Raw genomic sequence first — 26,021 nt, forward strand, 5'->3', positions numbered from 1 at the left:
CCACAGGGGTTGCAAGAAGAGATGAAAGAGATAGAATGTGCTTATAGCCACGGGAAAACAACAAAAAAAGGGGGGAAAAAAAGATTCATGGCAAACTCTTCTGGAGATACAGGAAACAAAGCGCTGAAAAGACCATTCTGTTTTCTTTAGGGGAGAACTAAAGTACGAGATATGGCTAAGCACTGACGGGAAGTGATCAATTTCCAGCTATAGTCTGTGTAGACATCTCAAGATAACGCAACAACATAAACAATGCTTAGTATATGATATGGGGTTTAAAACTTAACAAAACAGCAGCAAAATGTACAATAGTGAAAAAAATGGGATGGCTTCAAAAGCATACAAACTGAAAAACCTCAGCAGTAAGAAATTCAAAGCAGCTTTACTTGTGGATAAAAACTAGATGGATTAAAACTTCCCAGGACTCTAAAGTGTAACCATTTAGGTCTCGCAACCATACAACTATAAACGTGCCATGTAAGACAAAGATGAGATATGCATTTTCCCATTGGTATGCCTGACTTGTTGTGACATAATACACTACAGAGGTTTCACCAACCTTATAAACAACACATTTGCATAACATTGCACCAATGACAAACAATGGGCTGTGAGATCAGTTTCATGATCATTACTATCCAATTGTCATGACCATTGATCAACAACCACTGATCAAAGTCCATTTGTCAGTGGTGCTAGTTTCAGTCATTATGTTTATAAGGCTGGGAAACATGCAGTCAGCTGACTGAAGAAGTCACTTGGATGAGTGATGAAACGTTTCTCCCACTGAAAACGCTACGTCCAGATGAACAGAATCAACTTTTTGGGATTTAATTACCTGGATGATTGAGCACTAGGGATGGGCATTGATAAGTTTTTCATGATTCCGATTCCATTTTCGATTCTGTTTAACGATTCGATTCTTTTTTTAAAAAGGAGAACACTATGGTCGAATAGCTTAGAACTTTGTTTTATATCTTCTCTTTGAACAAGATAGAAATTTGGGAGTAACATGGCCTTACAAACCCAACAGTGAGATCTTAAGAGATCCAGCCTATGGCTCTTCAATGGGGTGTCACAGGGTCCCCAGGAAAAAAAATTGTAAGTGTAAAATAATAAAAGAAATATTCTTCTGTAGCAATAACAAAGTATAACATAAATTATTCTGTAGCAATTACACAAGAATATCCAGTAATGTCCCTGCCTACAATTAAACACATTCACTTACCGAAAATTGGGGGCATCTGCTGTGGCAAATGGGTGCAAGCCTTTTACCACAAACTTAGTCACTGCTCGGTGACATTCGTCTATCCTGGCCTGAAAGGAGACGCTACCGGTAGACTGCAGCGAGAACTACCAGCATCTGAGCCAGCCAGACTCTGTCTCTCTCATCATGGTCACCTAAATGCAGCGCACAGTCATGGCAGGTTTTGTAATAAGGCAGATTGCATTAACGGGAGAGGACGTGCAAACGTTACCGCTGCTGCTGGGTTGAGATTCACGAGTCCGGAGCAGAATTAAAAACACGACATTCATTTAAGGTTATCGTGTGTTTTGTGAGCAAATGCTTTTGCATATTCGTAGTGTTTCCTCCCTTAAATGAAATATCTACTTTGCAAGTATTGCAAGTTGCCCTGCTGTCATCCGTTCTCGTAAAGTATAATCAAACTTTTGAGCGTTTGAGCTGCCATGTTTACTGCCAGGTAAATGACGCTCCGCAACGTGGTGACGTCATTCGGGGCGACTGGAATCGATAAGGGAATCGTTTGCAAAAAATGGCAAACAATTCCAAGGAATTGAAACAGTGGTTCTCAACAAGAAACTGTTTTCGATACCCATCCCTATTGAGCACGTATCAAGATAAACGAACACCATGAAAAACAAATTAAAACACTGGACTCCATCAGTATACTGGTGGTGTATTATCCTGCAGCCCTGCATCTTCTTTGCAAGACCTCTGATCAAGTGGATATTCCTTTGCTTTCTGTTCACAGAAATCTTTCCAGTAAAGGTTAATTGTAATGCCCATTCTTTTTTACTTTACCAAGCTAGTGCTGATTCTATTACTAATGAGGGTCAAGAATAAATCTTCCATGGGCAACCAACAGTTCATTTTAAACTATGTGATGATAGCTACATTTCTTAACTGCAGCTGCTAAAAAGAAGCTCCGTATTTGGTTTGGGCTGATTCAATCACACTGGCACTTGGGAATGTTAATGTGACATTGAAGCAGACAGGAGAACATCAAGCTGAGAGCACACCAGGAAGAGGAAAAACAAACAAACAAACAAAAAAAACCCCAAAAAAACCAAAACCTGTCGAGGTAACCACAGGGACCAATTAAAAGGTCCTCATCAATTTTTAATGTTCACACTTCACCTTGTCAGTCAGGCATTTTACTGTCGGACTTGTAAGCAAAACTGATAACTTAGCACGGCCAGAGAGAGTCATGTTAAAACACTTACATTTAACGTTGACGCTCTAAAGCAAATAGTTTCTGGCTCTGAATTCACAATAGGTGTGAATTCAAGTGTGAATGGTTGACCGTTTTTTCCTGTGTCGGCCATGCAACCTGTCCTCGATGTACCCCACCTCTTGCCCTATGGTAGCTGGGGAGCAACCCTGGGAACTCTGAAATGGACAAGTGCAACATATGGATGGATGAAAATAATAAAATGCAACTGAATGGGAGCTGATGGTGCTTGGTTAGAAAAAAAGAAATCCAAAAAAGAAATCTTCATTTGGTGGTTGAGTTGAGAATTTGTGGGCTCTCTGGGCGACTTTCCTTCTTCTCTGCAGTAGGTAATTTATAACCCTGCCTGAGTACAGTGTCTAGGACCGGAGCCTGGATCAGACTGTGACCAGCGACAGAGCCAGTGGATCACCATAAATCTTTACTGATTGAATGCAAATTGGAAAAGTACATTATGTATGTCAGTAAACATCAGGAGAATAAAGCTTGCGCAACAAATGCATACAGCATGTGCATGCCTATTCTCCAAATATGTAAGCCTTATTTTATGTGCTCGTGTTTGCATGTGTACATGCAAGTGTTGGTAAGAAGGCAAGCAGCTGCAATTTATAGGCTACATAGCGGCTAACACATTTGCATTATAAATCTCAATTACATAGCATTATTTGCTTACTGGCCCCTCAGATGTAATTCTCATAAGGTGCCCTGCAGAGGAGGGTCATAAATTCTTAATAAACTGCAGTGCAGACCTTTGTACAGCAATGACCTAAATCCTGCAGCTCATCTCTGCACTACACTCATTTCTTTAAATTTTAATAAGGCTCCATTACACATATTTAACAGTTTCTCAAAAACCCCAACCTAGACCATGTCCACCTGCACAGTTCTTTTGAACACAGCACTCGTGTACCAAGCATATCATGACACAGTTGTACAAAGAAGAAATGTGGGGTGAGATGCTGTGCTATCAGTCTGGGACCATCTGCCAATGTGTTTTATATGAGGAGCAAACCCTCACAGGCCCTGCAGGCCAGAGGCACAGAGCGCAAGTGATTAATATGCCTAGGTTAATGAGCAGTCCCAGCTTTGCCTTTGCTTCTCAGACTCTGTCAGTCTATGTGCATCCTGGTAGTGATTCATTTAACCACTGCTGATGGAGTATGCAGACCATCCTATAGCGCACTGCCTTTGCTGCAAGTGGGCCTGTGGCATCTCCTGCTTTGTTAAAGATATGGCCCTAAAAATAAACAGCCTGCGTAAATAAATTTTTAAAAATGGCCACCTGGCAATTATGCTGCTAATTAAAAGGCGAAGCACTCTTAATAGATTCATCTCTCAGGAGAGACATACCTCTCTCAACGCAAATGCAATGCCCCCTTTCTCTCTCTCCCCCATCTCCATCATTCCCCTCGTCTCTACCCCATGTCCATCCCTGGGAGCCTTGGCTGATGTGTTATGGGAGAGTGTCGCCTGATCTGCGAGTGTTTTGGTCTCTGCTGAGAGAGAAAGGCTAAGAGGGACAGCTGGATGGGTTCAGAGGCTGAAGGGGTCCTCACTCTTGGCAAAGACTTCTGTTTCAACAGCCAAAGCTCTTCATTTATTCATACTTTGAGTGCCTCCAACCCCAAAATCCTCTCATAGTGCGTACACATAACCAAAACACACATACACAGAAAAGAAAGAAACAAGTACCTACAATGAGTTTAGTACATAAATGCAAAATAGGTACCTGAATCTATTACATCCACACACACAGACTGCCAAATGGAGAAGCATGTCAGTCAACAGACATGATTGCATGCAGGCATGCACACACAGATATGCACACTCACACCTGCACAGTTACCCATCTGTTTTCTTTGGGGGATAGCGCTGTTTTCCTTAAAGTGAATAAGCATCTTTAAAAGCAGCACTGAGGCATATAAAAGTCACTTTCCAGAGCTTATTCCCTATTCAGATGATTCAAATGCAATTAGGTCAGTACAGGTAGCACTGTTACTTTTTGATAGACGTGGGGTTGTAATATTAAGGATCTGAGGCCATCTTAAATAAAACATCAGATATGCAGGGTATTAGGAGGCCAGCAGCTCATTATGTCAGACCATAGGGGGGTGGAATCTGCTTAAAGCTGAATGCAGATGTTTCTGCTACAAGAAGGAATAACCACGACCTCTCCCTGTGCAGGAAATATGGAAAGGATACTTGAAAAACCTCTTCCCATTTGAACCAGAGGGGAAATAAAGGTTACAGGAATTGGCAGTTCGCCACTTAAAGTACATGTATAGTAAGTAATTAGAAACGGATAAATCCCAAATCAGCTTGTAAACTTATTGCCCTGAAGTATTTAATTTAAACTCTAAAAGAAACAAACAGGCTTCTACCTTTTGCAGCATTTCACCTATATTATCAGCTGTAAAAGAACTGTTAAAGTTTTGATAAAACTCGTTGGCTTCGACATCTAAAATGAGTGAGTGCCTTTCTGAGTGACTGTGTTCTTGAATACAAGTTGACAAAACCCACAGCTATTATAGTCAAACCACAAAGAGCAAGTGATGTATTTAAGGGAGAAAGCCTCAAACTGACAACTGTGTCTTGTTAAAAACATAACTAAACTCTTCCATGATTTCACACCAAAATGTATACATGTTGGAGAGAAAAAGGTAAGCCCCAGCGTTAGAGACGGCACATGAATAAGTTGGGGGATAAATCATGTAACATGTCTCCCTGTGGAGCGCTACAGTGCAAGTATTTAAGTGAAATATGAGGCCATGGATAATTGAATGTGTGTTTCCTGATGTCAAGGACCATAGTCACTGGGGCAGGGAATAGATGTGAACAAGTGATGGAAGTGGGAGGGGGGAGATGGAAGAATGAGGGTTTAACACTGAAAGAAATGGTAAATACTGGTAAGGATTGCATCACAGTCACACAACACTTTGTAGTTAATGTCTGAAAGGACCCCACAGCGCAAGCCTGTTTCTTTGATTTGCTTCTAAATAGACAAAAGAACAAATAAAAGAAAGTATTGGGGGGGGGGGGGGGGGAGTAATTCATGTAGTGGATGTTTTCTGTTTTTGTCTGTTAAAGTTTTGTCAAAGGAAAAAAAAAAAGAAAAGCTTTGCAAATTCAGGTAATGAAAACCTTGACAGTACACCACCATGTAACTTGAAACACGAATTGTTATGTACTACTGTTATTTATTTTTTTGAACAAAACAAAAAGAATAACTTTAGAAGACCTGATCACAGGGTGCCAAAGGAACTCTTCGGGGAGGGGTTTGAATTGCCAAATGTTGTAATGCACGGAAAGATGTGGTGATATGAATGAATAGGACTTTAGAGAAACTAAACAAGAGTATTCCAATGCCAGCAGGCAGACCTTTACCATTTTCAATTAAAATTGTGTGTGTTTGTCTTTAAATGATGAACATCTAATCTAATTTGTAGCATTAGACAAACTAATCAAAATGTTAATAATTTTCCATGTAGTCTGAAACATGTGCCACTGATCTGAGATTGGTCCCATTTTACATTATGTATGAGTTAAAATGTTCTGAAACAGAACAAAATCTTTTATGTTACTACCTTACGAAGCTAAACATACTCTGATGTTAAGAATGAAGCTGTAGTCTACAGATTAATATTAACTTACATGGTCAGCGATGGTGCGGCCCAGCTTGTCCATTCTTGATCCTGCCTCAGCAATTTTCTTGGCAGCGCTAATGACATCAGACGTATTCTTCAGCGGCCCTTTTCCCCTGAGGAGAAGACGTGGAAAGATCAGTGACTGTTTTTGATATATTGCAAGCTCATTCAATATGCAGGAGCCGCTGTTTGTTTTAGAGACCTCTTTTTCGGTCAGAAGCAAGAATGTATCGTGAACCGGGAACACCTCAGGGAAACTGCACCAAATTCAAAGTGCACGCTGGTACACACATGTCCATACACATAAAACACTCTGGCATCATGCTGTTCTGTCAGGGATGAGAATGTGTTATAGTCCTTTAAAGTCAGAGGTTAGACTTTAAGTTTATTCTCAAAGAACTGGACTATAACACTGTACCATCAAACTCTTGTAGCACCTACATGACTTCTTATAAGATCAAGTTTTCAACTCATTTTTCCTTTGTGTTCAGTCTAATAAAACGCATATTAGCTTGAAAAAATATGCATAAAATTTACTGATGAACTGACAACACTTTGTTTCTCCACAAACTGCTTGGAAATAAACTGTCTAGAGGCGATTATATAGCACCACATGCCTTCTATCACAACAGAAAATATAAGAAAAATCTACTTAGAAACTTTTAAGCAACTTTGAAGTGTTTATCACAGTGCTAAGACACAGGACAAAGGTTGATAACACAGGGGCAAGAGACTTTTTGGATAAAGATTGCGCAATAGTGCAATAAGTTAAATATTTTTAGGTTGCCGAGGTAGTTCTGTGCTTCTGGTCACTTGGCTCCATACTTGGTACGGTAAGCTGCCACTGTTCGTCTCTAGTTGCTGGAAGACTTTCTCATCTTCACTTCTAGAGAAGTGTAACAGTTTTTAATAAACAAATAATTGTGTTACCCTGTTAAATTAACAATCTCCATTTATATTACACATGGACGCAACTGATTACATTTGCTGCAACACTCCCACATTGTTGTTTTATTATTTGCCATTGCAAGCCTTAACGTAATGATAACTTGAAGACAGCTAATGTGGCTATCGGACAAAGTACTTTAGACTACTCCCTTATTTCCCAAGGGAATGTCACACTGGATGGACAAGCATACTTGATTTGGCAGACTTCACACCGGATACCATTCCTGATGCAACCCTCCCATTTATCCGAGCCTGGCACTAGCACTAAAAGGACACTAGCCTGTGAGCCCCTGAGGTTGGGTTTGTTTATATTGGGTAATTCTTAAGCCAGGTTGATAACTTTTTAATATTGCTCAAATGGAAACTTTACTGACTTCTTCCAGGGTTTGTCTGCCCACCTGCATGCAGCACTGCCATGTAAAGTTGTCAACATACTACTGAATTAGTCTTAAATCCAATTTATTTGTTTTTGCGCGATCAATTAGTATCCAAGTTTTTCTTTCACACACCAACTTCTCTCTCTTTTTTCCCCATCCAAGTTGGAGACAAAGAAGGCAGGAAGAGAAGGCAAGAGAATTGAAAGCAGCAAAATTGGAATCCAATTCAATTTAAGGCCTTTGGTCATTGCCACAGTATTACACATCCATTTCTGACCCGTCCTGAGCCAAACAAAGCCCATCCCAGCACAGGTCAATCCAGCCCTGACCTGACCCACTGTAAAGCTTATCAGCCATTTGCCACTTTTCTGCCCCCCCAAGGGACTCTGGGACACAGTTGGCAAGAGGCACAAATTGGATTCAAAGCTTCTCTCTTCAGGCTAAAAAAATGAGCCATCCAACCCAGAACAGATGGAATTTTGTGTTCTGTTCTCTTGCTTCCTCTTCCCTCTCCTCTCATCTCATCTCCAACCCTTCCCTTCTCATGCTCTCCCTCTGCTGCTCTGATGTAAAGCAAGCCAGAGTCCTAGTGGAAAAGGCCACGCGTCAGTGCACATACTGGAAGCTCCCTGGGGACAAGTCAACCCCTGGAGAGAGCTAACGGTGCTGTGACGATATTTAGAAAAAGATTTGTAGGTTGGTAATATAATACAGAAGTTTGCCCCCAAAAAACACAGAATACATAAACATGGTAATCATTTTTATACTGCGAATATATACCTATGATGTCCTCCTTAAAAAAAATTGTTTAAAGCAAAAGAATTAAAGCATCATTTTCCATATCTGTCCACACAGCTGTCCGTGTGTCAATGTGAAGCATTCTACATCAAAAGACTGTGACAGGTGGCTTTCAAATATGTTGCATGTTCTCAAGCTATACACATATGCCTTATTCATGAGAGCTGCCATACAGCCATAAGCGATGCAGAGTCAACAAGGATCTCAGTCACTCTCTGCAGATTTGTCAGGAGGGAGGTCTGGATCAATTACCTCATACAGCATTAACCTTGGCAGTGCTTTGTGCCAGCTCAAGGTTGTGGGGGCAATAATTTGGACGCGGGCTGAATTAGCCAACTACTGACCTTCCATGTGCTACCACTGCATGTGAGAGTGAAGGCATAATGTGAAGATATTTATTCTGCCTGACAAATGACCATGCGTGTTCCCTCAGTCGACCAACCCGCGCGCACACATACACGGACGCATGTGAGACAAGCGTACACAGAGTCAATTCCAAACTCCCTGACAGTGCCAAATAAGAAAAGCCACAATGCTAAGTTATGGGATTAAATGAACAACTTCCACACAGTTACTATGTGGACTGTTAAAACTATTTGTAAAGCATCATTTTCAATTTATTTCAAATGGCAGTAACATAGCAGAGAGGATATAATGTGCTAATTGGAAGAAGTATGACTTATATGTATAAATTCAATTCAAATATTCAAAGGATAAATAAAGAAATTGCATATAAGGTCAGCAGCTCATCACATTGATGAAGGTGCCTCATTTTCTATCTAATAGAACACAGCATTTCTCTTTTATTACTCACATAAAAATAGTCCATGAGTTACCATTCACTGAAGTTTAACTGGGTTAATAAATTGACTTTGTGATTTCATTTTGCAAACTGTAAGAGAGGTGAAAGGCTACAAACAAAGCAACTCATCAAATGTTCACTCACATTCATACTGCAAATTCTCAAAGATTTATTAGTCATGCTTATTTTTATTATAGCTTTGTCAATCTTTGGCTGAAAACTTATAACTAAAATATTTTCGAATGATAAAATGCATTTGTTAGATAAATAATGAAAGCTGAAGTAGGCATGTGGCTGTCCGAGTTCACTAAAAAGCACTGATTTTAGTCCAGGATGAGCAGTATCATCTGCATGTCATGTAAAAAATTTTCTCTTAATCCTCTGCATGAATAAGAAGTACTGCAAGCAAACATGACTGGTTCCTATTTAACCCTGGTCAGATTGCTGGTTATGTCAGTATTTCAAATCCTCTACAGCTTTCCAGCATTCACTTTTTTTGGCCAAGGAGACGGGATCTTTGACCCATTCAGAAGATTAAGATAGAGAGGCAGCATTTCATCATCATTACGGAGGTGACTCAGAGTTAGACACACAACGTCCTCTGAGTAATTCACTTGAAAATTTAAAAAGGCACAGCCATACAAATATAGTCAGACGCAAATACAGGCAGCCAGTCAAAATGTCCACTTGTGCATGCCAACATACAAATGCACTCACACTGTAAGCTAGAAGGTAATGTAGAGATGGTGATGTTGGTGAACCATAATCAGTAATCCCTTTGGACAAGCCCCCACTGTGTACTTGGCAAGGGTCACGATTTACACTTTTCTATCATCAGCGGGTGAGAGAAAAAGCCAGTATCACATCCTTTGTGAATTTTCAAGGTCCTGAACTTACTTGTATATCCAACAATGAAACAACAATAAAGAAAGCCGTCACATGCAGCACTGAGAACTTCATCACTGAATTTGTTGTTTATGGTTTGATGCGTTTTGATGTGAAGTGAAAGCCAACAAATCTGTTAGCAAATGGCAAAGACCAGGATGAACTGAAAAAGAGCCAAATTTCTAATGAGGCCTTTGGAGGGTACTGGCTGCTACTTCTGTACAAAGGTGTGTATGTTGCTGCAGAGTCAGAGCCAAGAGTGGCGAGATCTCTTATGTCAACAGGTTCACTAAAACAGACTTGATGAAAATTTCAGGATAAGGCCATGTTTAGCTACATTTGCTACCATCTGTCCACAAGACTATCTGGGCTCAAGGTCAATCACACTAAGGTCAATCTTTTCTCATTTTGCTGCTGATACAGAGTTTGCACATAGAAGTTTAGCAAATTTAGGCACTATTCACCATCTATAGCATAAAAACGCATGTCCCAAATGTGCACAAAAAAGACCGTGTACAGGTAAAAAAAACAAAACAAAAAAAAACACTGGGAATCTACTACTTACTTCAAGCTCACTTCCACTTCCAAGTAGTTTGCATATTGACAAAAAAATGCTGATTTAGACAGTAATTACATGTGGCTGACCAGCTTATAACATTAAATCATGACATTTAACAGGTCTTTATTTTACTTTCCTTAGACCCATAGCTCAAATGTAGTCTCTCTTTTTTGGTGTAAAATGTCTCACCTGTCCCTGCTGAGCTCTTCACCTCTTGAACCATTTACCAAGAGTGAATACAGCCACTTTAGAGCAGCTCTGTGGATGGAGAATCCCCACTTCCAGAGCTTTATTCATGTACCAGGAGAGAGGGAGATCTGACACACTGCTTATGGCTGTGCATATTAAGATTAAAGGAAGACTGAAAAATAATCAAGCACAAAATCCTACCAACAGTGCTGCTCAAGGAAAAGGGCACTGATGCATGAATGGTACTGCTAAACTAGGTGCACAGCATTGTGCAGATATGGGCAAATGTTGGGAAAACAAATGTAGGCTTACTGGCTGATTGTATTTGACACAGGCTTAAGTTAAATATGCAATCTGACTTGGAAGGCATTTTGCCTGAAGTGCACAACAACAGAATATTAATGCGAGCAAGAGGGAAGTTGACATGCAGCACGTATTTTGTCCCCGTGCAAGTACATGAAAGTAATTACCAATCAAAGGTATTCTTTAAAGCAGTCCACTAACACTAACCTGGTGAAGTCTGTCATCTCCATCATGATCATGCACATCTGCTTGGCCAACACAATGATGTCATTGCCACTGTCGTCCCACTTGGATACCTCTGCATCCAGCTTGCTCTTCTCTTCCTGGAAGCTGGCCACCTGCTCAGCAATCTTTGCCTTCTGCTCCTGGGGCAACTGAGCCATGATAGCCTGAAGGAGGATTTATGAAAAGCATGGATGGTTAGCAAACTAGACCCAAACATACTGTTGCTGATACCATGAACATAAGTTTGGCGGCCATAATCAATGAGTGAGTCTTGTTCGAAACCACGCCTGAGAATATCAAGGCAGCAAGATATCCTACACAACTGTGTGACCCTTTATTTAGAATTTAAACACATGCATAATTGTTCACTATTTGGTGTGTAACTTGCTTTTCAGCAATGTGCCTGAATAACGGTTGCCTGAAGTATCCTCTGAATAAATAAGTAAATAATATTGTTCTCTCATCCCCAAAATTCAAAGCTGGGTTCAAAATTATGTTCAGAGCAAGTGAGTCATATGTAACATATCTTGGAAAAATATGAACTCACCACCTCTGGCCACTGAAGACCAGTATAAGGGGAGTTAGTTACAACTACTTTATTCACGTTAAGATGTATTTATCACCATATTTATCCATCCTTTTGGACTGGAGAGTAAGAGGGCAGCTTCCAAAAAAGGCAATCAGACATCAGCCATTCAGTGAATGAGCCTGTCAGGCCAAAGTAGGCAGACACTTAAGAGCAGGAAATCCAATATCATCACACAAGTGTTCATTCTATTGCTGATAAATGGGACCCTCTCTCTAGAGGCACATAAGCTTCAAAAGAGCTGTTTATGCAGTGCACAGATGGAAAGACTGTACCTAACAAAATAGATCATCTTTGGCGATTTAAAAACAACAACAACAAAAACACTTGAAATGTACCAATGGAGCCATGAGGGATTCTTGAGATCAAGACATGTACAATCTCTCTATATTCTTAAAATATAAAGTTACAAGTAAGTTTAACCTTAAATTTAACAAATTTGGTGCGTAGTACAAATACTGTAGAACTGCAGTTCTGTCCTATCCAAGTGAATGTTGTATTGAAGTAATCTCATGACAAAAGAACACACAAAGCTGGTGTCCAGAGGCACAAAAGATTGGATTCGCAGTGTGTTACACCACGCAGGGAAAACAAAATAACTAGCTGCTCAGTCTTTTTTGGGTAGTTCACAGAGTGCAGACTGCTCAGTCAACAAACATTCACTGGTTCCGTCTGTGACATGGTATCTAAGAGCCAGATGGCATGGATGACTGAAGGAAAGCAAACTGGAGGACATAATTCACACAATAAGTCAACTTTAAAGTACTGACTTCAAAGTTGACTTATTATCATCATTTCTTAAAAATTTAAAATTTATTCCAACTCATCTGCATACATGTGTTGTTGCTGAGCTTTATATTTGTCTGCTTTTATTACATTTCCAATCTATGCTTAAAGGTAAGTGAAGAATGTCTCTGTTTCCATGAATACTGTTAAAAAGGTCATTTGCAGTGAAAAACCTCTATTTTTAAAACAGCTAAAATGAGTGAGCAAAAGATTCTGGAGTCACCAACTGTCTTCGGGTAATTAATATAGCTTATAAACAGGTTTACGTGTGCACAAGAGCTTGCATGACTCAGAATAAAAAAATTTAAAAAAAAAAAAGCTGCTTGGCTACTATGACACTTTTCTTCAATAACATTTTAATGATAGATTAATGGGGCCAAATATTAAGAAAAATATCTTAAAGATGCCAGTTTCCTTAAAACTCATGTAAAGTTTTGATCCTCCATCATTGCTCTGTATCAATAGAACAGCTCATCTTTTAGCATTAGCCAAAAAGAGTCCTACTCATCTATAGCCATGCATTCTTTGAGAAACAGAAAAAGTAAGTAAAAGCATAACAGGTCCATTTTAAGTTGAATATAAGAGCTCTATATGGTTAAACCTTTTTCCCCCCATAACTTGAGCTATTGAGAAGACAAGCCATCATCACCAAGTACGTGGGTGAAGTGTTTGAAAAATAAACAATGGCTGGGACAGCATTAATATTAGAATACTGTTAAAAAAGACTAAATATTTCCTGCAAATATAGAAAGACTAATGTATTGGTTCTACTTTTCTCATCTTCAAATTTCATTAGAGATATAAAATTGCTCTTCAAATAAACTATTCCAATTGATGTTATTGCACCAGTCAAGTGATATTTGTCTCATCAAGTATATTTTTAAACCTACCACACACACACACACACACACACACACACACACACACACACACACACACACACGGGGTGCAACGATATTCGTATCGATATTGAACCGTTCGATACAGTGCTTTCGGTTCGGTACGCATATGTATCGAACAATACAACATTTGTAATTTATTTTATCAACTTTCCCTCTGACGATGCTGTCTGTGTTGAGCGTTCAGTGAATCTGCGTTCGACTACTCCGCCTAGGCTGCACTGTCGAGCGCAGATCCACTGAGTGCTCAACACAGACAGCATAGTCAGAAGGAAGAGCGCAGGGCAAGCTAGCAAGACAGAAGTTAAGCTCTCCAGATCTGGCGTTTGGAATTATTTTGGTTTTCATGTGACGTATGACCCTGAAGGTAAGCGAGTCATGGACTAAAGTAAAACAGTATGTTGGATGTGCCATGCAATGCTCAATTACATGGGTGGGAGCTAGTGTGTTAGCGCAGTTAGCTCGTTAACGTGTTGGCCGTCTAGCCCCATGCACGGGGCGATCGGCGGTAGCTCGTTAACGGAGATTTGCCGTGTTGTGGCGTTAAGGTCATTTCAACGAGATTAACCTGAAAGCACTAGTGGGAACACAACGAATATGACTGCACATTTACGCCGACATCATCCTAGTGCAAAGACAAAAACAACAAGCATGCTACTAACTTTAGCCGAGTCATTTAGACAGCTGTTAGCACATGATTCTCCTTATGCTGCTGAGAATATAGCCCAGAAGAAGCGGATAGTATAGCTTTTATTTTGGAAAGAGACATTTCTCTGTAATAAACTCTCTTTTCCAAAGATGAGTGATTCCTCAATCAGATACAGGGCTTGCAATATCGCTAGCCCGACGTCCTGGGGCTAGCGATTTTTTTCAGTCGGGCTACCAAAATCTATCTCTGCCCTGCCCGTCGGGCTATTGTAGGAAGAAAAATATATGTCAATGCTTTTGCATTCTTTCAGAAATGTAGCTGGGTAATTATGTCATTGGCATCGGTGAGCCACTGTCAATATGTGACATATTGAAATCGCGTTTGAATTTGCGCTTGTTTTTTTGCTTTCACTTTGCAATCGCGCGAACTGTGTATAGAGAGCGACAGCACTGATCTGTGAGTGATGAAAATTTGTGCACCAATTCCTCTGACATCGTCTTATTAATCGTTAGCTCACTATGCAAACATGACAAGTGAAATCTCCCGCAGCAAGCTTAAACATGTGAGAGGTTGATCGCGCAGAGAATTGCTGAGCTTATGTGAGTGCGTGTGTAAAAGCAGGAGGATATATATTTCATTTCTTCTGAGCCAAATAAGACAGGTCAGGGTGAAGAAGTGACAGCCAAAGAAAAGCTTACCACAAAACGGAGAAGTTATGACAAATCAGACTATAAGGCAAAAAGAAAGTGCAGCTTCATGGTTTCATGGACAAAAGAATTTCTGTGGCTGCAATATGACGAGCTAAATATAGAGATATATATATGACAATATTCAACTGTGATACTGAAATATGCAGTATCACAGCTAATATTTAACCATGTAAAAATACAGTTAAGCCGCACACTGAAGCAACCCATTTTCTCATAGGAAAATACATTTTTGAGATTTGTTTCTTTCTGGGATATTTCACAATTTTTCCCCAAAGTATTGTTGCAATTTGATGACCCTTCGTTTTAGGGGAAGAGGAGTAAATACAGAATCAGAACCTCTGAACAACATACCCGTGCACTTTGGCCAGCAATAAGCTGGTCATCCTCTGTCTGCACACTGGTCCTGCTGCGAACATCAAAGTCTTCAGTCTCAAAGTCAGAGTCATCCAATTCCTCTGGAGTCTGTAACAGGACAACAGAGCATGAGAAGATGTCAAAAGAAAGACAAACATCCCAAAAAAAAAAAAGTCCAGGAGGAGGGGAGAAAAGAAAAATGGGAGATGAAGTGGAATAAGGTAAGAAAAAGCTGTTTGTACATAAGTGGGGAACATAAAATAATATTGGCATACTACAGCATTGTGAACACTATTAAATAGCAAAACTGCTTACCATCTATGAGAAATGCCTTAGTGCTGCCAGACAGGGCAGCATGAGATAAATGTCTACCCTCTCCACAGCTTGGTAGAGAAACTGTAAACTCCAAATGAATTTGTAAATCAAGTGTAATGTGCTGCCTGTGCATCTTGAGAGGGAAAATGAAGGTATGAGCTGGTACGAAACATATTGGGAGCAAAACACTTTAGAGGCCCATCTGTCGCTATCTGCAGAAAGGCGAGTGAGGCATGAATTGTGTTTTTCCAGAATTTTGCCACTTCATCTCAGATCCTTTACCTCTTGCCCTGAATGCAAAACAAGCCACAGGGAACAATTTGCCATATTATTAATATATAAAATGAACTTTATCTTTGCCGGTTATGCTTCAGGCAAGATACAATATTAAGTGATAGGCAAAAGTTAGTTGATATGTAGGAACAGGGGAGATGATGTGGACAGATAAAGGGACATTAGGATGCAGACGCCCTGGCTTGTGCTTATCCGGCTTTCTCACTACCTCCTTTCTGTAATGAAAAAATAGTTGAAAGTCTCTGAACAATCTTACTCTGCTTTAGGGAATGTAGAGATGTTCTTGTACTCAAGGGAATATGGGTATGGTTTCAGATACAAAAGCTGTAGTGACTCATCGGCATCGCTTTCAACTCAGACAATGCTGTTCAGTGGGGCAGAGATATCACCTGCTGCGGCCTGTGCAACAGATAACCTGTGAACGTGGGAGGCTCAGAAATCATAACTCATGGTGGGCACCCAGTGGGAAACTACTGTGAGAAGTGACAACAATAGCCTGCAGTCTAAAAAAAGACAACATATTGAAAACCTGCTGTCAAGGTAAATGAAGTTAAAACCCACTTTTTCCACATTGTGGGAAAATATGTTAATCAGGTTTTTAGGTGATAATTCTCTGTATTTCTACCGTGTCTGAAAGCTGCAATTATCCATGTCACCTGTAACGCCTTCATGACGCATACATGTACAGATGATATCTGACATGCAATAATTACAAGTGTACAGGGCAAGAGGTGAAATTATAGCATTATGACAGAGCTGGAAAACAGACATAGCCTTAACCAGAATTTTTTTCCCTCCTGTTGTAAATATGAATGAGACAGTTCAACACTGAAATAACCCCAGTTTTATTCTTTTTGTGACATTCTGCTCATAGCCTCTGTGGGTCGAGACAATTTTTTCTTCTTTTAGGACAGAGGCAGCAAAATCACCTTGGGCTGTGATGCACCGCACAAATCATACGGTAACAGCTGCCCTCTGTATCTAACTGTCAGTGGCTCGCTGACTTCGAGACCGTTTCATGTCTAGGAGGCATATTCTCTGATGTCACTGGAGGTTGGGAGAGGGGTCTGTCTGCCTGTCAAATATTCAAGGGACATCTAACAGACTGTCTGTGCACTACTTATAGAGGTTAAAGATGAGTCTATCTTAAGCAGCCCCAACCACACTCTTGTCTGTTTTGATTTAAGACTAGGGCCTTGCATGTGGGGATTTTTAGAAAGACAGCAAGAGGGTGGGTTTGTACATGTGAGTGGACATGCCCTGAAGAGAAGCTGTCTCGTGGCCATCTCAGCGCAGCTGTTAGGAGGATTTCATATTTCTTTGGACTCAGAATTGAACGTGCCCACAGAAAAACCCTTGAATGACAGTTTAGCCTGCAATTGAATCAGTCTAGATCAATGCTTTTGATACGCCTTTAATCTTATTATAACAAACAGTAATTAAGACTAAGATTAAAGAGTGTGCTGTGTAGATGCTGCTTGAAATAACATAAATGCAGAGATAACACTAATCCATTTTTTTTCCTTTGCCTTCTCTAGAAAGTGGTGGGTGAAGGTTCAATCTCATCAGTCTCTCCAGCTGGCACTTAAAGGCAGAATAAAGCTAACAGATACATTATGAGCAAAGCTGCTTAATAAGTCCCGTTAACAGTCACACACGCCAAATTACACCTGCCCACAAATCTACCAGGTAGTGTTCAGCCCAAACCATAAGCCCAATGTTCACCGCTGGGTCTGAAACAAAAAGGGTAAGAAGAGTGGAGCTAGGGCAGATGGAAATTAGTCTTAAAATATAGTTCTTTGGCCTGCAATTCAATTAAGGAAAGCCAATTAAACCCTCCATCTTAAATCATTCACTTATTAAAATGCAAAAGCAGGATAATGTTCCTCTTTTCATTTGTTATTGCTTTTTTGTTTGTGGTTGAGCAGGATTATTAATAAGAGTTAAGGACCACTGTCAAAACAAAATGTGCTCTCAAGGCTAGTGTTTTCAATTTTAAAAAAGTGTTGAAAATAATAGAAGACAGCAACCAGCACTTTGTATCTTAGTGTGATAAATACATAATTTGGTACTGTTAAACATGACAAGTGGTTTAAAGAAATTTGCTCCCTACTGAGAAATCAAATTTGGCAGTTTCAGGTACTTTAGCTACAGGGGGTAATATGTTGAAAGACGAAAAAAAAAAAAAAAAAAAAAAACTTTCCCCCAGAATCTTATTTCCTACAGGCTGTGTGGGTTTCCCCCCTTCACTTTTCTTCATTTTAGAGGAAATATGGATTGAGTCCATTTGTGATTGAATGCCCAAACTGTTCTTAGTGATCCTATGATGAAACGTTTTACCCTGATGGAAATGTTTTCTTCATCCATGGGACACAACTAAAAGGCATTATGCCACAGACAACTAAACCCATTGTTATCCGAAATTGCAAGTCTGGTCAATTAGGTTGGCCACTGCCTGAGACAAGTTAATCATAGGTTCCCAAGACTGCATGTGTACAGGTTCTCACAATTATAGATAAAAAGCTAATCAGGATATTACTACTCATATGGCAACAATAGAGCAACTCCAAGCATATGACTTCTGTTCAAAAGCTGTTAAAAACCACATCAAAAATCCTCCGTCAGAACTCTCACTGTCACAATTTGAAAGAGAAAAATAGATGACAATATGAAGCCTTACTTTGCATTAGAAATAATAAATTCGATTTAAAAAAAAGAAAGAAAAAAAAACATGCAAACAAAAACAAAACTGTGCAACTCACTCTGATCATGAGGACAGCCTTACGGATGTCACGAATGCCATCATACACCAGGCGCGATGCATCAATGAATTCGTTCTCATCCACAGGCTGTGAGGGGTTTGCACTCAAGGCTTCCACTGCAGACTCCACTTGCTCTGTAAACCGTGGCATGACTACAGGAAGCAGAGATGAAGTTGATCAGTTCCTTTATCAATCTGATGTGGCTTTTCCTGACAGCTGTATGTTGAATGAATTGTGTCGGCAGTGTAAACCGTACACAACTCACTAACATGTAAGCCTCATTTCTACCGTTTCTGTACTGTCAGAAACAAATAATAAAGCAGCTGTATTGATGCTGAAAACCTCTGTAGGTCTTTTTTTCCTACAGTAAAAACTGATCAGATAGCGTTCCATAAGCAGAACTGACAATGTTGTTAGATACACTTCTGTAAATATTTATCCTTATATCAGAGTAATTTACCTTGGGCCTATTTTTCATTTTACATCCATCACATTTCTCTCAGTGTAACTTGGGTTATAAAGCTACTTGACACATACTGTTAGTCTAGTAAGGAAATTACATTAATCGACTTATCAGTATCAATCGCCCCAGTGATAATATTGAACAATAGTTCTGGTCTGATGTTGAATTAAAATTAAATGCAAACGAAGATAGTGGTGTCAGAATTCATAATTACAAAGTGTTATATTAAACCTAATGAAATTTGCACTGGTGTCTACTCAATGCCTTAAATGAATGCACAGAATGCTCTGGAGGACTCACCAGGACATATGCATAGACACCACTTAAAGCACTGCATTAAGAGAGTTGCATTTTGCTGCAACTTCATGAGAACATCATGGGTGTCAAGATGCAAATGTTGAGGGAGGGAGCAGCAGGATTAAAAAGCAGATTTGGTTTTGTGTTTACAACCTCCAGGCTTTTTCAGTCACAGTGATTACTCTCCTTAAACTATCACAACTGACTCTTTCAAGTAAGTTCCCATTTAAAAAAAAAAAAAAAAAAGTGTTAATAAATAACTGTATTGTTAGTGAATCCATAGATAATGAACTTTAAACATTCTTACTAACTGGTGGAAAACATTGTATAAATGCACCTCAACATTCAGACAAACTGAAAATAGAGGCTAATAAAGATTTTTTTTGCCCTGGTGAATATTGTCCCCCCCTCTCTCTATTGCATTGCAAAATATTTTTTGGAATTTGTCCTTTGAAGGACAAAAAACCTCCACACATTAAACTGCAATATAATAGCACAGGTGGAAGGAACTGTAATATGACTCAGTCTTTGAACCTATGACAGATTGATTACGTCATAATTTGGATTAAAACAGAATACTACTGAAGGGTTAACAGTGACCGTCATGTCATACTGACTAGTAATGCAAGCTGTGTGAGAGACCATATCACACAATGCACCATAATGAATTGTGGAAGAGCTCAAAATGTCTCAGGCTCATTCAACAGAAAATTGCATTTCACAAGCCAATTCTAGATTCATACAAGTTGCCTTTTAAAATGCCACCAGCACTCAAATGCTCAAAAACATCCAAAGCAAAGACAAATCAAATAAAGGGCGGACTTCTGAGAAACAACTTTGCAGGCAGATACTAGTGTGGTTTTAGCACCAGGCAATGTACCAAAGGTAAAGTGGATGGAGCAGGGTCTCTCCACCTTTTTAAAAATAAAAAGTAAAGATTTTAGAGGCTTTTTGATCAAATTAAAGGAAATTCTTTATACATGTGTATGACTACTAATTTGTACACAAATACTCCAACAGTACAGTGCACCACATTACAGACAACCTGTCTAAACATGCATACCTCTGGTTCTGTTTGTAAAAAGTGCTGCGTTTGTATTGTACTAGTACTACCACCACCTATAATATATAAATAAGCATAACCAAAATAAGCTCATTCTTGAAAGCAACTAAAGCTATTCTCAAAATAAAAATAAAATCTTAGGAAAGAACAAACAAACAAACTTGTGATCTACAGATTCTCCTAGTCTGCAAGAGCTTAACTGGGGGACCCTATTATCTTAAAGCCCTTTAGTAGTTAATCTTTTTATACTCTTGTCAACCGTTTTTACACAAAAACAAGACAGACATCAAAGAAAGACTATCACACTCATGCCATTATGGCCCCTAGTGTGTCAGTCCATGTAAGTAGATCATAAATACCATATTTTTCGGACCATAAGGTGCACAGGATTATAAGGCCCACTGTCGACAAATGGGTCTGTTTTCATACATAAGGCGCACTGGATTATAAGGCGCATTAATCGAAACAAAACAGTCAGATAAGTCAAACTTTACTCAACTCATTCCTCTTGCTTCCTCCACTTCCTTACAATTGATTCATTAATGTTGAATTCGCTGGTAGCTGCTCTATAAACACTGGAACAACAGTATGTTGTTCCAGTGTTTTTCTAACTTTTGCTATGTAACTTTGCACTGTCCACTTTCTGCTGTAACAAAACAAATTCCCCACGTGTGGGACTAATAGAGGTTCTTATATTAATGACTAACCTCATATTGTGGCTGGATTATCTCAGTTGTTCTCCCCTACTGAAGTTTGGTCCGTTTACAGTAATTTTCCATGCAATTGCATTTGTCAAAAAAAACCACATTGGGAACTTTTATCAAGTGGAAAAAAGTTAGTGTTCATTCTCCAGGTTCACTGTGTTATGCTTTGGTATGCTAACATAAATGTGTCGCTAGAAATCTCTCAGTCAGAACATGATATATCGTGTTTAGTTAACTAGCAAAACTAGCGAGCTAACTTTCTGCTAACTTCTAACTCCGTTAAATAATATATTCTGTTTTCATGGATGCCTGGATGTTAAACTTAATTGTTACACCTGGTAAAGCAGCAACACTGATCATTTTATTAAAGATGAAAGAATTTACAGTGTTCGTTTGACTTTGGGGCCTGACGCGGAATACGGTAGCCATAACGCTCAGACAATCCATCAAGCGGTGCGGCTTCGTAGCTCAGCAAAGTCCTACTAAAACATTTCGACAGATTTTTGAGCGGCGTGTACCACATAAAACCGGCTCGAAGTCAGTAAACAGCCAGAATTCATAGATAAGCTGCACCAGATAAGGCACACTGCCGAGTTGAGAACATTAAAGGATTTTAAGTGCACCTTATAGTGCGGAAAATACGGTATAAGTGTTAACCACACAATGTATATAAAATATGGACACAGCAACCATGACGCCATCCATGCCCATGGACCCACTGCCTTCTCATTTAACTTGGAGTAACCTACATTAGCAAGTGTTACCGTGTCTACCCTCTCAGTATTTGTCTAAATTTATTTAGTAGTAAACTTATTTGTTTCTGTGGTACCTGTATCAGTAAGGAGCTTTGTTGCCTCCAAAACCTTCTCTGTGTAGACTCCAGGTTCATAATTGTCCATCTCTGAAGTAACCACATGGACAACTCTGGCAGCACGGCCTCGAATAGCCCCGGCGGTACGGTCCAAACCATCAACATCTTTCTCTTGCAGAGCAATGACACACTTATTCACATCCTCCAGGATGTGGTTCTCTGGGGACATAAAGCAGTGTGAAATTATTAGTGTACAGCCCGGACGGACAGTCAGACCTCTCCACACACACCCACACTTTTTTTTATTTTAATCAAAACGACTACAGTATAATATGACACATAATGTGACAGTCTAAAAAAAAATTAGGAAGTTCTCATTCCTGAGTTAGTCCTGAAATTAAAAGCCACTGAAAAACTCAAGTACATAATATGCGTTTGTTGGAAGGTATGGGTTTGAAAACCAATTCTTAGAATACTTATTAATGAGCCGCCTATAAAATGCAAATGTCCACTGTGTAAATTACAGTCTGTCCTTGGCTGGAGGTCAGAGAAGCCACTCTGCTTAATGCTTAATGAGGACTCTAAACCATTTGTGTGCTTCAACATACATGACAGGATGTCAAATATAGATGTAGTTCTGTTCATGCTTCTGGGTTTTTCTCTATAGCGCATAATGATACCTTGGAGAGTGAACCGATGCTTGTTGTTGGACAAAGGGAGAATTAAGATGGCTTATGCATCTTACATACATACGTTATATTTTAAATCCAATAACAGTGGTTAGTACTGCACTACAATCTCAATCACTCTGTTGTGTGGATAATGGTGACAAATATGGTCTTCTACGTTTAAACATTTTGCTAAGGCCACGTCAGATATATATATATCTGAGAAGTGTACAGCGTGACTGCGACTCACGAGGAAACACTACTACCACAGACCGTATAAAAAGGTTTTTCCTCCGTTATGCACTGCGTTTAGTCTATAAGCATCACGAATAATAAAATCCAGACCATTACAACTATTTGGAAAAACTTATTTTGTTTCCTCATGGCTATGACATGCAAATGAACAAGACTTACCAGACACACAAAGGAAGTCATCAATGGAGGTTATGTCATCGACAGCATCAGTGAGGACACGAACCTGCTTCTCCCACTGCTCCTTGAACAAATCCATATTGTCCTGGGCCACCTTACTGTTGGGCTTGGCAGCGAGGGCTAACGCTGCATTAATCACCTGTAATCACCCAATTACAACCATTAAAGCTCAATTACAACATAGCCTTGAGCCACAACATTAGCATAGGTTGATTGCACGAAGACCCCATTCCCTAGCTCAATGTTAGGATTGAATTAGGAAGAAAATTAATTTCTAGAGGTGATTACAGGGAGTGTTTTTAGATACTGACTAGGGCAAAAATAATAGATTGTTTGTTTTGGACTAAGAAACATCTGTGGATATCATAGCTCAGGATGAATGGGACTCATTAGATGAGCTTAAAAAGAGCGTTAGCAGCAGGTGTGTGGAAAAAATGGACTCAATGGTCAAAAGATTGACAAGCAAAACAAACTTGTTATTTGCGCGCGCACGCACACACACACACACACACACACACACACACACACACACACACACACACACACACACACACACACACACAAAAGGGAGGTTAGAGACGTAAACAGATTTCAACTGTTGTTTGCTGAAGACAGTATGTGCTTGCAATTAAATTTATTGACTTTTGGATGTGCTCCAAGACCTGAGCTGGGTGACAGCTGGGGGCAAACATACCTGGGGGCAAAGACTTTCTAGTTGAGATGCAGCCATACGGACCAGTTTTACCCCTTCCTCATTGTTGGAAATGGAGCATGCCAGATTTGCCACCTACAATGAACAAAAAACAAAATTGTTAACCAAAGGCAAGAAATCTCACAAAAAAAAAAAAAAACAACATGTGTGATTACCCTGCTTCAAAAAACAAAAACAAGAAAAACCTTCCAGTGTTGTGTCCATTGATTCTTGATAATTATTTAAGGTGTGTGAAGTCGCTAAAACTACTCATATGCAAACTAGTATAGATGTTTGTTTTCAGTACAAAGCTTTGTATCACGCTTGGCTGAGGCGTGGAGCTATAAATTATTCAAATAAAAAGGAAGAAAACCACAGTCAAAACTAAATTGTTCATATTCAGTGGTGGTCTTTTTTTGTTTATAACCCTCAATCAATATAACATTTGTTAAGACAATTTCAGTTTGTTTTAATATACTTTCAGCACATTTTCACAGCAAGTAACAAAACCGATAGCTGTGATAAATATTGATATTTGTGATAAGAAAATAATCACAATATGAAAATTTAAACACTTAATTGCTAGTGTCTGTCTTTCCATTGCTTGAAATGGTCCCTCTAACTCACAGGAACCAATAAGTGCAGTGTTGGCTCAAGCAGAGTGGGTGTTAGCAACCCAAATCATTTATCCATTTTGTTACCATTCCTCTCGCCACAAATCTCAGATGCTGCGAGCCTGTTCTGAATAAAGGCAGCACTTTGAACGGGGCACTGCACTAATTTTGAGAAAAAACAGAAACAAACGCCATACATACTGTAGATACATAATTAAACTTGGATAAGTTCATTATGGTAGCCTGGTTTAGGGATTCTTCCGTCAGAAATGGAGCAGCTCTGCAATACAACTAATCCCTGTGGAATACAAACCCACTGCTGTGGATTAATTTATAAAGCTGCTAAAAAGGATACAATATGATGACACAGAGGGAGAAACCAAAAAAGTAGGAAGAAAAACAAAAGCCGAGCTGTTGGGAAAGTTCTGTATTCAATTCCCAGAATAAAAGTAAATTTCACCAAATGGAAATCTAAGTTGTAGCTGGTTAACTCAAGGATATCGTTATTCTCAGTGACTGAATCACAAGACTGCCAGATTGCCATTACGCTCCTGGAGAGGCAAATATTAATGACACTTTCAAAAAGTGAGCAGTAGAGTGAGAACGGGAGTGCTAAACTAAGCAAATCTTGCCTGCAGCTGCTAACATCAGTAATTTTTTTCTGTCTTGACTAAAATAAAGCTCTCCTACAATTATCTCTAAATAGTCTTTCATACTCAAGTTTTACATTAGACATCTACTTATAGCGACATAAATTTAGGTCAAAGGCTTTGAAGATTCCCATTTTGGTTGGCATATACTGGCAGCAATGCTGTAACAGAATGCCTGGGATGTGAGGAACTGCGCCAAAAATGGGATTATTCAACAGATAGAAAATGTGCTGAAACATAATCAATTACAAAGGACTAAACCAACTCATGACAGCAAAAGCACTAGGAGTCCAACAGCTTTGCTCTTATTTTTGTATTCCCACACATAAATCTGTTAAAGTTTGGTCACTAATTTACTACTTTACTGACGTCTGGGTCAAAAAGCACAACAAAACTGTCAGCCAAGGTGACACACTGAATTTTAAAACGTACATTAATAATATGTCTGATTGGAGCAAAAACACGAGGTTGGAAAAGGAATGAACAAAGCTCAGCTTAGGCATTCAATTTATCTTTTTCCTTTAATCAACTTCTATTCAAAAACATGTTTCTGTGATGATATTCTTCCTCTGGTACCTCTGGTAACAGACAGGGAAATAATACTTATTAGAAAATAATACTTATTAGAAAAAACAAAAAACATCTTATTTGATGGGCTGGTGCATCACTGGCTGCCAAAGTATTGCATTGAGGAGCCCCTTTCAAACCTTAAAATGTCTGAGTAATTTGCTGATGAGAAGCACTTTCTTCACTGTGTAGCTAAAGCACTGAAACATTGATATAAACATATTCTACATCGCTATTCAAACATACTGGAACCAGAGGGAGAACATTTAGTAATCCATGAGGACGAATGAAGAGTGGTTACATGAAGAAAAACTGGAAAGACCTGTGTTTTTACTTGCACGATCTTTCACAAAAGCTTTTGATGACGCCCCCTGTGAACCACTGGGAAAGGAGATGTTTCTGCATAGAGAGATGCCATTCCACTTGCAACACTGTACCATACCATTTAAAGTATCAGGGGAGCCCGACTTTACAATCTATGCAAACAATTACAAAAGTGCAC

General features: G+C 39.4%; 1 protein-coding gene across 1 annotated transcript in view; it reads right to left on the reverse strand.

Annotated features, from left to right (window-relative positions):
* ctnna1 (catenin (cadherin-associated protein), alpha 1) overlaps positions 1–26,021 on the reverse strand; it is a 77,173-nt gene that overhangs the window by 8,014 nt on the left and 43,138 nt on the right. Inside the window, exons 10-16 of the mRNA XM_026189554.1 lie at positions 23,692–23,784; positions 22,980–23,136; positions 21,916–22,116; positions 18,560–18,711; positions 15,186–15,296; positions 11,187–11,368; positions 6,126–6,231 (exon numbers count right to left, since the gene is read on the reverse strand). Of these exons, the coding sequence (XP_026045339.1) occupies positions 6,126–6,231; positions 11,187–11,368; positions 15,186–15,296; positions 18,560–18,711; positions 21,916–22,116; positions 22,980–23,136; positions 23,692–23,784 (1,002 nt within the window). The remainder of the gene's footprint in view (positions 1–6,125; positions 6,232–11,186; positions 11,369–15,185; positions 15,297–18,559; positions 18,712–21,915; positions 22,117–22,979; positions 23,137–23,691; positions 23,785–26,021) is intronic.

Source organism: Astatotilapia calliptera, chromosome 2 (assembly GCF_900246225.1).
Source record: "Astatotilapia calliptera chromosome 2, fAstCal1.2, whole genome shotgun sequence".
In the NCBI taxonomy this organism is placed as follows: Eukaryota; Metazoa; Chordata; class Actinopteri; order Cichliformes; family Cichlidae; genus Astatotilapia; species Astatotilapia calliptera.